Source organism: Eublepharis macularius, chromosome 15, assembly GCF_028583425.1.
Source record: "Eublepharis macularius isolate TG4126 chromosome 15, MPM_Emac_v1.0, whole genome shotgun sequence".
Classification (NCBI taxonomy): domain Eukaryota; kingdom Metazoa; phylum Chordata; class Lepidosauria; order Squamata; family Eublepharidae; genus Eublepharis; species Eublepharis macularius.
Window position 1 is genome coordinate 21,990,098 of NC_072804.1, and position 15,947 is coordinate 22,006,044.

Here is a 15,947-nt window from a genome sequence, read left to right on the forward strand (position 1 = left end):
TATAAAAACTACCCCCCTCATTCCAGCTGAAGGAAAGTGACATCATTGTGCAGTCCTGAGTTCCGCCACTGAGTTCCGCCACCTCTTTTCCCTGAAAAAAAGCCCTGGAAAGCATAGTAGTCCCTCCCTACAGTTTACTGAGTGCCAAGTGCTGCTGTAAGGATCACCAGGACGCTGGCCCTTCCCATGTGTCCTCAAAAGCATTTGAGGTATCTGGGAAGGAGAGCTGCTTGCCTGCCTGGAGCCGCCCTCAGCCTGGCCTGGCCCTGGCCCAAGACTCAGAGCTCCTCAGAGAGTTTGTTAGTTTCACCTCTGTCTACACAGGCCACAAAGACTGCTCTTCAGAGGGTTTGTTATTTTCCTCTTTGCCTCCCCAAAGGCTCTGTCAATTATTAACAAACCCTCTGAGGAGCAATCTTTGCCGGCTCTATAGAGAGGAGAAATTCAAACTACACTTCCCAGCTAATATTGCATCTCCCTTCACTTGAGCATCCTCATGTAATTCGTCTCGTGTGCTCCTTTTTTTGTAAGGGTCCTTACAAAAGCAAGCAGGTGGGTCCTTTTTTTCGGGCGCCTTCTTCTCACATGGCACCCACTCCCTTGTTCTGCTTCACGGGTGGGGCTTCAGGGTACAAAGGATGGCGTATAAATGCCCATACAAGCAGAAGACTGTTTTGTGAAGCCTTTGGTTTCTTTCAACACAGCATGAATCTCTACTAATTTTGCCGCCTTTAGAGATATCTGATCGTTTGTATTGACATTCACTTTTCGTTAGCCGTCTTTGACATCAGTTTGATTTCACTGGGCGAAATTAATTTTCAAAAGAATTAATCAAGCAGAAATTACAACGCAGCAGCCCTCACCACCCTCTGCATTTCCTTGGTTACGACAATACCCTCGGAGCTATTCAGAACCTGCTAGTAGCAACATTCTCCGAGTCATTAGAACAAATCTCCCCCTGGCATGTTCTCTTTTGCCGCAGGAATTCCAGAGAGTCACAGCGCCAGGAGTAACACGTCCCCCACCCCCAGGCCATATTAGCCAGAATATGGGGACATAACAGGATACCAAAGGAAGGTCAAAACTCTGCTTGAGAGCCTGTGGGAACTTGTGGGATATTGAGAAAGGGTAGCAGCTACCACTTCCCGATTGCAGCCCAGAAAATCCCCTCTCCGAAACTCTGCAACTCACCACAAATACATCTACAGAGCAATTAACCTCCACAGAAGACTCCAGGGATAGACTCATTTTTGTCACTAAACCCCCGTGCCTCCCTCCTGTTAATTTTTATATGGAGTATTAAGTCGAGGAAATGATTTTGGAGCATGAGGAATGGAAAATTTCAGTTTTTTAGGGGACCAAGAAAATTTCAGGTTGTAATCAGGTTGCCTAAATGTAATAATATTTATCTGATTGGTGAGCAGCCTTAGCAAACATTTGTGTGGGTTTGTGGAATCGGGAGATCTGTTAGGGCAATCCAGCTAGAACCACTTCTGGGGAGTCCACCAGCCTCTGTGCACACTGGATTTTATTTGGAGTGTGTGCGCGTGTGTAAAGGTACGCTGGATGTGTCAGGTGCTGAGGAGAGGTGGGCATCCCTAGCCAGTTTGGTATAGTGGTTAAGAGCAGCAGGACTCTAATCTGGAGAACCAGGTTTGATTCCTCCGCTTGAAGTCAGCTGGATGACCTTGAGTCAGTCACAGCTCTCAGCTCTCTCAGCCCCACCCACCTCACAGGATGATTGTTGTGGGGATAATAATAATAGACTGTAAACTGCTCTGAGTGGGCGTTAAGTTGTCCTGAAGGGCAGTATTTAAATCCAATGTTGTTGTTATTATAGCTCAGACTGGGGGAAATCTAAGGGCCAAGCTACAAGTGACGGATGACACTTGAATGCCAAGTGAACAGACTCACATACATTCCTCCCTGTTCACTTGTGCTCCATTTGATCACATGTGTGATCGAGTGGAGCACAAGTGGAGCGCAAGTGAACAGGGAGGAATATATGTGAGTCTGTTCACTTGCCGTTCAAATGTCATTAGTCACTTGGCCCATAGTTCTTGGGCTAGTCACAGCTCTCCTGAGCTCTCTCAGCCCCACCCACCTCACAGGGTGATTGTTGTGGGGATAATATCACACTTTCGAAACCGCCCTGAGTGGGCATTAAGTTGTCCTGAAGGGTGGTATATAAATCAAATGTTGTTGTTATTAAGAAAGAAACAGACGCAGGGAAAGGGGGAGGAAGGATTGTGACAAAGAAAAGAGCAAGAGAGGAAAAAGAACAGCACAAAGGAGGAGAGCAAAGAGTGTTTCATTTAGAATTTTGGTATTGTTAGTATGACTTTGAAATGTTTTATTTTCCTTAATGTCACAGAATGCTGCTATTAATACTGATTGTACTAATCTCACACTGTGTAATCCACCTTGAGTCTCAATGAGAAAGGCAGACAATAAATGACGTACATAAAATAAAATAATCAGGTTACAAATCATAAGTATGGCCCAATGAGGCACTCTCCTGCACGAGCTCGTTGAATGTTCTGCGCATTGGAATGTGCCCTAAATGATCGTGTTGTAATGATGTGTTATATATGTAGAACGTTGTAAAGCTACGAGGTGAAGATGTTTCTGATGTGTATTCTTCTTGGGGGAGTTTTCTTTTGTTTGCTTTATAAAAAGCGTTGCCCTGTGATCTGTGTGTCTAATCTGGAGGCTTTACTAACCCCTGGGAATAACGGGTTCCTATTGCCTTTGGATTAATCCTTTAAGAATGATCAGGCAGAACATTTCCCGAACACAACGAACTTTACTGAGAAATGGTATCCGGTCTTTGATTATTTAGAAAATAATAGTTCTCTACCTGGATTAAAAATCTTTAATATATACATAAATGTGTAAAATACCTATATGTTGTGGCACCACGTTTGATATTGTTAACATATTCTCCCTGAAAATGTACTTATATAATCAGATATGTCTTCTTGTATTTTAGAGAGTTATACATTGTTTATTTTAATGATTGTTATTATTAATATTATTATTGCTCTATATTGTTATCTTATTGTAGTTATAGACTTTACAGTTTCAATAAAATTTCCAAAAAAAAAAAGAATTACCAGAGTCAACTACGGTCATTCAGAACTCCTCCAGTTTTACAGAATACCTGTCCTTTCCCCCTGCTTCAGGGCTTAGTGATAGAACGGCTTGGGCGCAGACTTCTTCTCATCGGGGGATTCGGCTTGATGATCCTCTTCTTCGTAATACTCACCATCTGCATGACTTTGCAGGTATGTGGTCGTTCTTAATGGCGCTGCTTTTTTCTTTTAGCTCATTCTAATACTCAAGTAAGGAAAAGGATAGAAAACCTAAGTGACTTGGAAACTGAAGCAGTATCCGCTTTGAGCCCGCTTGCGGGGCAAGCGGAATATAAAACAAATAAAATAAATAAATATGTCCGGCTGAACTGTGGATTTATAAGAGTCAGCCCTTCGTCCTTTCCCTTAATGCTTATACAAAAAGAAGCCAGCAGCACCTTAACACTGTTCTTGCCAGATCTGAGACGTTTAGCAGAGGGGCCGTAGTTCAGTGGCAGAGCATCTGCTTTGGTATGAAGAAGGTTCTAAGTTCAATCCCCGGCATCTCCAGCTGAAAGGATCAGGTGATGGGAAAGGATCAGGTGATGGGAAAGACGTCGACCTGAGACCATGGAGACCTGCTGTCAGTCTGAGGGCCAAGCTACACGTGACGAATGACACTTGAACGGCAAGTGTATTTCTCCCTGTTCACTTGCCCTCCACTCAATCCACTTGCCGTTCAAGTGTCATTCGTCATGTGTAGCTTGGCCCTCAGTAGACAAGATTGACCTTGATGGGCTGATTCAGTACAAAGCAGCTCACTTGTTCATGTGCTTAAAGGATAAAGTGCCTTGGCAATGAAGCATAGTTTGAGAAGTGTCTTATTCATTATCTTGTACGAATAAGAGACAGTAGGATCCAGCCAGCTTTCTTGTTCAATCTTAGCCAATCCCTCTCCTTAGCCCCATCCTATTTGGCTTTTGTCCATAATCACCAGCATCGCCTTTTTGATGGCGGTCAAAAGCAATCTCTCTACTTGCAGTCCAAATGTAACACTCCACTTGCCTATTCTTTTTGGCTAAATAAGTAATTCTTGGGTTCAAGCTGCAGCAATTTTTAAAGTTTAATTATATAGGCAGCATATTGGTAAATGCTGACACAGACTGGCACAGGAACTCTTGGGCAAAACCATAAACCTTAAAGGCCTTTTACTGAACAAGTGGTTATGTAAACCAGGTAGTACCTATTGCATTGTTTTAAATGTTGTAATCTGCCTTGAGTGTCAGCGAGAGAGACAGACTATAAATGAAGTAAATAAATCACTGTCTAGCATTTGTGTAGATGTGTAGAAGTGTAATTCATTGTAATCCTAAAATACTAATTAGTGACCCACACACCCTGATGTGTTTTTCAGGATCGAGGAGAATGGCTCAGCCACCTCAGTATATTCTGCATTCTTGCTATAATTGCATCATTTTGCATTGGACCAGGTAACAAACATGTTAAAGCACATATGCTCTTCCATTCTGCAGTAATACCCAGTATGTCTTCTACAAGTCATAGACTTAATTTTGTACTAGACAAGATAACACGGCCCAAAAGACAAGTGGGTTCTAGATCAAATCAAGGCTGAATTCTCCTTAGAAGCGAAAATAACAAAACTGAGTCTATCATACTTTGACAAGACTCACTGGAAAAGACAAAAATGCTAGAAAAGGTGGAAGGCAGTAGGAAAAGAGGACGATCCAGAACAAGATGGCTGAACTCAATAAAGTAAGTCACATCTACCAGTTCACAAGATCTGAGCAAGGCTGTTAATGATAGAACATTTTAGAGGTTTTTCATTTATAGGGTTGCCATAAATTGGAAGCGACTTGATGGCACATAGCATACACACACAAGATAACACACACACACACACACAAATTAAAACACAAGTGCTTTTGTATATAATGGATATAGATATAATAGTGAAGAAAAAAACTGGGTGGTGTGGCTGGGGTAGGGGAGGTTCCAGGGCTCAAAAGAAATTTCTACAAACCCCAGGGAATTCTCAGACCTACAGAAAAATCTTAAGTTACTTTAAGTCACACTCATGCCTTCTAAAAGTAATGTGAGAATTAACTCTCGGAGAACAGGCTGTCATGGAATGCTTATCTGCATCTCATTAAGGCTTTCCAACTGTCCAACGTCCATATTTGTATTTCAACTCGGAGCACCTCCAAGGCCGTAGTGGCTTAGACCTAAAAATCGAAATCTCTCCTTTGGAGAGCATGTCAATTAGTACAAATAACTGATATGGGTTCTCCTTGCTGTACTCTTTCCATCAAGGCACACAGAGACTTCTCTTAGAGTTTAATGTTCGTTCTTTGCTGAAATAAACTCTAATCTTAATAAAGCAAGATTACCAAATATAAAGGATTAGTAATTCATTACTTTTAGAAGTCTTCAAGCGGCCCCACGTACTTCCCTTTGGGGGGGCACTTCAGCCTGAACCTGCTGGTGATGTTTATCCTTAAAATGTGCAGGTACAACCGAGCATCTGGGAAAGGAATCCCCAAGGGACAGAGGAATCAAAACTGTGTGGTAGGCTTGCTGTCCCAGCGCTCTGGCGATTGGTTCTCTGTACGTGCTTGACATTCTCCTAAGAGGTCTTTGTGCTTCATCCCAAGATATTTGCATTGCAAGTAGCTTGAGATCACAGGCAAGGCCACCCAGTGTCCACCATGCCCAGCTGACCAGACACTTTACTTGGGGCTGGGGCTGGATACATCATGGGATTGGCATCTGCAACCCACTAGGCTTTTGGGCCCCCAGTAATAACAACAACAATAACAACCATAACAATAACCACAACAACCATAACAACAACAATAACAATATACCGCCCTTCAGGACAACTTAATGCCACACTCAGAGCGGTTTACAAAGTATGTCATTATTATCCGCACAACAAAACACCCTGTGAGGTGGGTGGGGCTGAGAGAGCTCTGAAAGAGCTGTGACTGACCCAAAGTCACCAGCTGGCTTCAAGTGGAGGAGTGGGGAATCAAAAACCCAGCTCTCCAGATTAGAGTCCTGCCGCTCTTAACCACTACACCAAACCATGATAACGCCCAGGTTTGGGTTTTTTTTGAAAGATTGAATTAACACTGGGTACAGGATCAAATTGCACTTCAGCAAGCAGATTTGGGAACAAAGGCGTTTGATCTCCACCCAGCTTTGCTTGAGGGCTAATTCTTTAGCTCTAATCTCACTCTGTTTTCGACAAATTATCTGTGCATAGTAGGAGGGTTGTAGGCATAATTACCATTGCAAAGAAATATCTGCACCAAGGAGACTGGGGGAGATGAAGGTAATATTTGATTAGAATAATACATGGGTAAAATTCTGACTCACTGAACGAAAGGACTAAAAGCCTTTTAAGTTAGTATATTAGAAAGAACACTGTGCCTCTCATGGTATCTGTTTCTGAATAAATAATTGTTTTTCATCTCCATTTATTCATTTCTGCTTCATCCTGGGCACACATCGTGAGGCCGATTTTTTGAAAAAAGGCTGTGCCTGGAGGCTTCAGCCATACTTCTTAGCAGCCCCTGAGGTATTTGATACTTCCTCTGCCCAGTGAAGAGTTGTGTTTCCTTCTATAACTTAATATTTAAAAAACAAATTAGTTTAGGGAACTGAATGTTCTTTTCATCTCACAGCACTGATTGATAGTCTGCGATACACTCTGTACGGCAGTAAGGGAGATCTAGCCGAGGCACTGCTTGTTGTTATGGCCAAGAACTTATAAGAGATCCAGTTTGGTGTAGATCCAGAGGAGTTAGCCGGGTTAGTCTGTAGTAGCAAAATAGTAAAGAGTCCAGGAGCACCTTTAAGACGAACCAACTTTATTGTAGCATAAGCTTTTGAGAGCCACAGCTCTCTTCGTCAGATGCATGACGAAGAGAACTGTGGTTCTCGAAAGCTTATGCTACAGTAAAGTTGGTTAGTCATAAAGGTGCTACTGGACTCTTGATCAGTTTGGTGTAGTGGTTGAGAGCAGCAGGACTCTAATCTGGAGAACCAGGTTTGATTCCCCACTCCTCTGCCTGAAGCCAGCTGAGTGACCTTGGGTCAGTCGCAGCTCTGTCAGAGCTCTCTCAGCCCCACCCACCTCACAGGGTGATTGATGTGGGAATAATAATAACATACTTTGGAAACTGCTCTGAGTGGGCATGAAGATGTCCTGAAGGGGTGGTATATAAATCAATGTTATGGTAATTATCACAAACTGGTTCATACATTGCAATATTTGGTAGCAAGGAAGCTATTGTTTAATTCTTTCCACCTGTTAAAGTAGAGCAAAACCTGTGATCCCTGCTCCTTTTGCTAATGCACTTGAAGCTGATATGTATGTGTTATGTGCCATCAAGTCGCCTCTGACCTATGGCGACCCTATGAAGGAAAGACCCCCAAAACGACCTATCATTAACAGACTTGCTCAGATCCTGCAAACTAGAGGATGTGGCTTCTTTGGTTGAGTGCAGCCATCTCGTTTTGGGTCTTCCTTTTCCTACTGCCTTCCACTTTTCTTAGCATTATTGACTTTTCCACAGAATCTTGTCATCTCATGATGTGACCAAAGATAGCCTCAATTTTGTTATTTTAGCTTCTAGGTAGAATTCAGGCTTGATTTTATCTAGTGCCCACTTACTTGGTGTATGTTTTATTCTTGGGAGTAGAAACAGCAGAATGCTGGCACAGCAATTCAGAAAGGGCTTCTTGGTTACGGCATGAATAGTACTTTGTACTAGTCCTTGATTTCATAAAGTCATTGAGCTGATTCAATCTGTCAAGGATCTGATATACATGGCAGAGAGAGATCTCGTCTCACCATACATGTAACACCTATATGCATATATCTCTGAATTGTGCAATCCTTCTGTCCCTTCCTTTAGAAAGCAGGGCAGATGGATCACACGTGACCTCGTATGCCTTATATGTGCCTCTCCACCAGATCTCTGCCAGAGGAGTGTACAGGCCAGGACAGTGTCTCCTGAAGAGGCCCAGGAGCACCATCCATGTGTGGAGTTGACTTTTTCAGTTCCTTGGGTATACGTTTCAACCTCTGTCCAGATCTGTTGTGCCTAGAAAATGTTTTTCCTTTCAGCAATGATTTGAAACAATCTAACCCTAATTTAATTTCTGTGAATTTGAGAGCCATTGTAAGGCTTCAGAGGTATGGCTGCGATCTTTCCCAAAATGTCACAGCAAAACAGGTTGCTGTTGAGAAAGATCAGAGAAAGCTGGAGAAACCTTGGGAGGTACATGAATATACCACAATGTGGAGGAGAATTGGAGAAACAGCTTGCTTCAATCCCAGGACTAATAACTCGTATGGAAAAGCTCATGGTTAACACTAAATATGGTTTGTTTCCTTAACTCCGGTTAAGTTCCCAAATGCATAATAAAACCATGGTTTTGGTTGCTGAACTAAGCCCTGCCCCCAAGAAGATGCATAGGGAGACACCAACATGACTTGCTTGTCACTATGCAAACAGAGAAAGTATGCTTTAATTATTGTTTACTCATTCCAGATCTATTGCTTACAGGGGTCATTTTGTAGAAAAAGAGCTGGAGGAACTCATTAGCATAACTCATTAGCATATGCCACACCTCTTGCCATCACCAGAAGTGTGTCATTAGTATAGCTGCTTTACATATGCCACACCCCCTGACATCACCTAGTCTGGCTGTTTTGGACCCAATCCTGGACATTCAGGGCTGAAATTGGGCCCAAAATGGCAAAAAGGGGCTGAAAATGGCTGAAAAGGGGCCCAAAATGGTCAGGATCAGGCTACTGATGAGCGGGAGAGTGATCCACCACCCGTCAGAGGCCCGATCCAGGCCGTTTTGGCCCCAATCCAGGCCGAAACGGGCTCAAAATGGCCGAGTCAAGTGGGCAGGGCCACCTGACCTGTGAACTCTGGGGAACTGCCGGAACTGCATTCCTGTGCGTTCCCTCTCGAAATGAACTCTGATTGCTTAACTATGGTTAATGTAAACCAATCCTTCACTATGGTTTAGGTGTTCAGACATAACAATGTGTTTTAAGAAAACAAACCATAGTTAGTCATTATAGGTTGGATTCTGCAAATCCCTGTTGCCAAGGGAGTTTGTAAGAGCCAATGGAGGAAGTCTTGCTCCATCAGAGAAAGGGAGAGACTCATAGGATCCAGCGTTAACAGCTGTAGGATCCAACCCTACACCTGCATGTAGCGTCAAATGTGTCTTGTTTTTGCAGCTTCACAAATATTTCTTCAGCCAAAATGTAAGTGTGGGAGTTTTTTTAAAAGGTAGCTACAGAATTCTATTAATTTATTCTTTTATTCTTTATTCTATTGTTCTAGTACTTTAGTCTATTTCTTTAGGTAGAAAAGGCCTTCAAAATTACATGGGAATTTTTAAAAAATGACAAGAGTAGAAGTCTTCTCACTTCTTTTCCACTGATCTGAGAAGAGACGCCACCTTCTTAATCCAACATTGTTTCATATTCCACACACGTTGGATAATGCACTTTCAATGCACTTTAGCTATCGTTTGGAAGTGGGGTTTTTGTTTCAAACTCGATAAATTCAGTTCCGAATGATCTCTAAAGAGGACTGGAAGTGCATTATCCAACGTGTGTGGAATCATTATAATGCATAGCCAGATCTTTTAAAGAGCATTGTGCGGAGTGCTTGTACTGGGATTTCCATTAAGGAAATAGTTTGTTCATAATTAAATTTTTCTTGTCCCTAATCTCTTCTGTGTATGACTTTATAGAAATGTTTTGCTTATTTAGGACTCTTCTTTCCAGTACATTGAATATGACATGCATTAATATTTTGCACAATAAAACCTATGGACACAAACAGATTGTGATTTGCATCAGAGCAATTAATACATTTTCTCTGGAGCTGTCAGCTTGTAAATCGCTTTGTGTTTGTTTCTAAATTAAACAGATAATGAATGCAGCTTTAGTGTCTCTGAAAATATAAATCTGTAATACATGAGAGAGAAATCAGGTGGTGTTTCCTGTACTGTGAAATTCTCCAGTTATCGAGACGGGAACTTTCCAGGGTTATTATTTCAGTGCCTCTTCACAGACTTTAATGAAGGGACATAACTTTGCCTGCATAAAGTCTCTTGTTACAATCCTCCACTTAAAGATCTGCTGGAGACCTTGGAAAGACACTAATAGACCAGGCAGAAAATACTGGGACAAGGAGACTAAAGGTCTGACAAAACTGCTTCTTTTGTGCCAAATCAGACAGTAGTCCAGTGACACCTTAAAGATGAGCAGCATTCTTTCCAGCCAAAGCTTTCTTGAGTCAGAGCTCCTCTGAAGCAATGAAGTGAGTTCTGATTCATGAAAGCTTCTGCTACAATAAACGTTGCTTGCCTTTAAGGTACCACTGCATTCCTTTTTTACTTTGCTTCTACACACTAACATGGCTGCTAGAGATGGGCACAAACCGAAATACGAACCAAAGTTCATCACAAACCGGGCTGGTTTTTGGTTCATGAACCAGTGGTTCATTGGAGCTCATTTCTGACGAACCATGACAAACCACTATGATTTTTAGAGTGGTTCATATGGTTTGTCTCTGCAAATCAATCCGTTACCTAGGCAATGGGGGATGGGCTTTCTGCAGACCTCCTGCAGCCCCAGAAGTGACGAACCAATGAACCAAATGAACCGGTTCATGAACTGGGCAAGTTCATGGTGGTTCATGGTTTGTGAAACGTGGCAAACCATGAACTGCAACAAACCGCCATTTTCCTGGTTCGTGCCCGCTTCTAAATCCATGAATTCCATTTGGAATTCATGTATTTTCAGTGCATTTTCATTAGACGATCATTTCCTTTCACTACTATGTATGTGTTCTGTGCTGTCAAATTGCTTCTGACTTACGGCGGTCCTACGGATTAATGACCTTCAGAATGTCTTATCATTAACAGCCTTGCTCAACTCTTGCAAACTGGAAGATGTGACTTCCTTTGCTGAGTCAAGCCATCTCATTTTGGGTCTTTCTCTTTAATTACTGCCTCCAGCTTTCCTAGCATCGTCTGTTCCAGTGAGTCTTGTCTTCTCATAATATGACCAAAGCATGATAGCCTCAGTTTTGTCATTTTGACTTATAGGGAGTTCGGGCTTGATTTGATCTAGAACTTATTTGTCTTTTTGGCCATCCACTGTGTCTGCAAAACTCTCTTCTAGCACCGCATTTCAAATGAGTCAACTTTTTTCTTGTCAGTTTTTTTCACTGTCCTGCTTTCATATCCATACATAGTAATGGGCAGGGCTTTTTTTCAGCTGGAACACGGTGGAACAGAGTTCCGGAACCTCTTGAAAATGGTCACATGTCTGGTGGCCCCGCCCCCTGCTCTCCAGACAGAGGGGAGTTTAGATTGCCCTCTGTACCGCAGCGTGGAGGGCAATCTAAACTCCCCTCTGTCTGGAGAGCAGGGGGCGGGGCCACCAGACATGTGACCATTTTCTCCGAGGGCAACCCACTGAGTTCCCCCCTCTCTTCCCAGAAAAAAAGCCCTGGTAATGGGTAATATAGTAGTGTGAATTATCTTGATCTTGGTCCCCAGAAACACATGCTTATCCTTAAAAATATTTTCTAGTTCCTTCATGGCTCTCCTTCCAAGTCTCAACCTTCTTCTGATTTTTTGGTTGCAGTCTCCCTTTTGGTTGACAATTGAGCCAAAGACTAGAAAATCTTTTAACTTCAATTTCTTCCTTGTCAACCTTAGAATCGGTTAATTCCTCCGTAGTCATTACTTTGGCCTTTTTTGAAGTTCAGCTGCGATCCTGCTTTGACACTTTCTCCTTTAACCTTCAGTAGTCATTTCAAGTCTTCACTATTTTCTGCCCGTAATGTCGTATCATCTGCATATTTCAAATTGTAAATGTTCCTTCCACCCACTTTCACTCCACTCTCACCTAAATCTAATCCATTTTATTTTATGATATGTTCTGCATATATGTTGAACAGATAGGAAAATAATACACATCCTTGTTGGACATCTTTGCCACTTGGAAACCATTCTGTTTCCCCATATTCTGTCCTAACAGTTTCCTCTTGTCCAGAGTACAGGTTGTACATCGTCCATAGCTTTTCATGATCCACACAGTCAAAAGCTTTGCTGTAATCTAGAAAACATAGGCTGATCTTCTTCTTAAATTCCTTGGTGTGCTCCATTAACCATCATAAATTTGCCTTACGATCTCTAGTGCCACTTCCTTTTCTGAATCCAGCTTAAACATTTAGCATTTCTCATTCCATATATGAACAGTGTCTTTGTTGTAGAATCTTGAACATCACCTAACTTGTGAGGAAACTGCTACCACATATGAATTGAACTTTGTATGTACTTGTATTCATCCTGATTCAGAGATCAGGACTTCTTACATTCTTCAGTGTTCTCTTTCTTCTTCTATGAGTCGAACCATACAATATGAATTACACGAGACCGAGCGAGTGTCAGGAGTCCTGTCTTACCCCAAATGCCCGTGTCCAGAATTCTATCGATGAGCATGTGTCCTGGTCCAGGCATGCATTCAAAATTTTCTGCTCCAGTGTAGCCGCAATGGCGCGTGTACATGGTCACAATCAGTAAGTCGGCAATGCAGAGCATCCTTATTTCCTATATCTTCCGCTTCCTATCTGTGCAAAGTGGAGATGCATGATGGGATATCTTGGAGGCATGCAGAGAAAACCCATGCCACCACGAACATGGGTTCGATGAAGGTCCTGCAGTCCTGGCACGTGTAATTGAAAACAACGTTGGAACACGTGTAAGTAAGTTTTCGTGTAATTTGTATCGTGTGGTCCGGCTCTCTGTCTGGCAGATGAGAACAATAACATTATTTGGGAGCCCAGTGGACTGCCCCAGGTGGCCTAGCTGTGGTTTTCAGTTTCCATGATGAGCTAAAACTCTTCCTCGTTCTTTCAGTGCAGTAACTTTATTGCGTATATTGCATAGATAACTTCCATGTCCTGTCAACCCACAGATACTTTCTGACACTCTAAATACACTTCTCACTTGTGAACCTGAAGGATAAAAAGCCCACACTAGTTGTTTATTGGAAGACAGCAACATGTTGTAAATGCTTCTGATCAGCATCATCTTGCAGAAAATAGTGTATGTGGAGATTTTTTTTTCTAGGTTCACAAAATCTTTCAAATGACAGAAGAGTTGTCATGTTAGGTCCATTTTGTGATCTCTGAAAGTATCTGTTTGGATGTGTAAGAAATCTTTTACCTCACACATTAAACACAGATGTTTTGGAAGGCAGAAAACACTTTCACTTCCATAAACAATCCATAGGAAATTATATTAGACCAGCTCTGTGTTTGCTAGTTTGTTATACCTGAAAACATTCAAGACATCACTTGTTAACTATTAAACATATACAATTCAGGCTGAATTGAAACCAGCCAAGCAGTTTCAATTTCCTGAGCTATTACTGGAGAAAAAGAACATTGTGAAGATCCCTAGGAAGAAAGAGCTGTACATTCCCTGAGCTAACTAAAAATGCTTTTTGAGTCTTAGTAAGTCCTAAAATATAAGAGCCCCATGGCACAGAGTGGTAAGCTGCAGTACTGCAGCCCAAGGTCTACTCACGACCTGAGTTCGATCCTGGCGGAAGCTGGGTTCAGGTAACCAGCTCAAGGTTGACTCAGCCTTCCATCCTTCCGAGGTTGGTAAAATGAGTACCCAGTTTCCTGGGAGTAAAGTGTAGATGACTGGAGAAGCCAATGGCAAACCACCCCGTAACAAAAAGTCTGCCAAGAAAATGTCATGATGTGACGTCCCCCCCATTGGTCAGTAATGACTCGATGCTTGCACAGGAGACCACCTTTACCTTTACCTCCTAAAATGCATGTGACTGTGAGCAGTCCCACCTGTGTCCCACCTGGCCCTACCCACAATCACAGGGACAAATTTACACAGTGAGTAAAGAGCAGATGGCTTAGCTGGTGGTCAATTTGGATGAGAAATGCAGCTGTTCAGGACCAGCCCTGGGACTGCACTGAGGAATTTCCTTGTGCCGGATTCTTCTGAGAAGCTTCTTTGGACTTCTTAAAAACACAGGTTTTTTTCTCCTGGTTTTTAAATGGAAAAAAAAACATCTACCTTTTGGAAAAGATAACTTTGAGCAAATAGTGAAACCCATAAAATGCATTCAGTGCTGTGTAAATTGTATGTGAGGGACAATGTTGAAATGATGATGGGGGAGAGGTCCACAGGAGATGGCGATAAAAGAGCTTCAGGTGTTATAGATGTGACTAAAGCTTCCTTCTCATTTCTGGATTCAAGAAATAGTTTTGCAAGAAAAGAACGAGAGACCCGCTAAATTGCTAGATTAAAAATGCTGCCTGGAGAGCGCAGTCTTTCAAAATTGGACATATATTAAAACACATTCATTAGTATTCAAGAAAACATCCATACTTCTGCAGAGAACGAGTCATCGGATGATTCAGACCAAAGGTTTTCTACATCTTTTCCAAACAAAAAGTTCGTATGCATAACGTGGACTTAATTACCCTAATGTACAAACCAAAAGTATCCAGTTTTTCTTGGATAATAGATCTATTGTTATATGTATAAGACAACAATTTATCAGAAGTAAAATACAGGAAGAACTGTCTATATATTCCTATTTCCTCTTTCTAGTTACTTTAAGCCACAGTCTGTACAACATTGTTATCACTGAACCACTAGCGCACATGTTGTATGGCTGACATGAGTGTCCGACTTCCAAATTGTGAAGAATAGAAGTCCAAAACATATGAACCATTCATCTACATTCACATGTGTAAATTTCAGATTTTAATATTTGCAGTGCCTGAAATACAGAGTCTTTGTTGTTTTAAAGTTACTTAATGCAGCAATCATGGCTAGGGTTGCCAGCCCCCCACTGAGGATGGGGGATTCCCACCCTCTACCCCCCGCTCCCACTTACCTGGCTGTTGAGAGAGGCATGGGCCTCCCAGGGGCGCAATCCCAGGTGGTGCAGTGTGCTCCCACAGGCCCAATCCGGGTCAATATAGGCCCGAATTGGCCCAGATCAGGCTGCTGTGGAGCGCGAGAGCGCTCCCACACTCCACAGCAGCCCAATCTGGGATGAATCAGCCTGAATCCAGCCCGATCAGGCCCAATTTGGCCCGTCCCATGGAGTGTGGGAGCACTGTTGGGGACAGGTGTGGCCCACGCAATGACATCACTTCCTGGAAGTGATGTCATCACACAGGCCTGGGAGTATGCATGCCTCAGACTACAGGACAGGTAGACGCATAATAAAATAAAATAAAACTAATCATAGCAGATGAAATGATAAGCATTTTTGTCTTCCAGCTGTATTTTTCTTTTTTGAAGGTTGAAATATGAACTTTAAGTCAGAGCTGTGCAGATTCTTCAAGTTGTTTCAGGCTGGTGGAGGGCACAAGCCTCTCCCTAAAAAGCATGAGTGTACGCCCCACTTTCCATTTATGCTCAGTTTGGTACCGAAAGAGGCCGTGCAAAAGTGGAGTGAATCACTGCAATAATTACATTCACCGCATTAACTTTGTAAATTCCTCTAGAAGCTGCTTTGCAGTAAAACTCCTACAGAAGCACTTCCCAGGGCCCTTCTCAGTGATCAGTGCCAAAAAAAATTAGTTGTTTTCACTTAAAAATGTGTCCACAGGCTTCCAGAGGTGGTGATCATATGTGGCTCATTTTGAGTGGGCAACGACATCGTGGTGATGCGTGGTGAATCAACACCAGCCGCATTTATAATCTACCCCATGGAGACTGCCAGAGATCACAATAGGGCTTCATTAGCTGTGC

The 15,947-nt window shown here is 42.4% G+C and overlaps 1 protein-coding gene across 2 annotated transcripts in view; it reads left to right on the top strand.

Moving 5' to 3' along the window:
• Positions 1 to 15,947, top strand: part of SLC2A9 (solute carrier family 2 member 9) — a 116,750-nt gene that overhangs the window by 84,451 nt on the left and 16,352 nt on the right. For both annotated transcript variants that reach the window (XM_054999401.1, XM_054999402.1), the window contains 2 exons: positions 3,186 to 3,287; positions 4,489 to 4,564. In XM_054999401.1, coding sequence (XP_054855376.1) covers positions 3,186 to 3,287; positions 4,489 to 4,564 — 178 coding nt within the window. The remainder of the gene's footprint in view (positions 1 to 3,185; positions 3,288 to 4,488; positions 4,565 to 15,947) is intronic.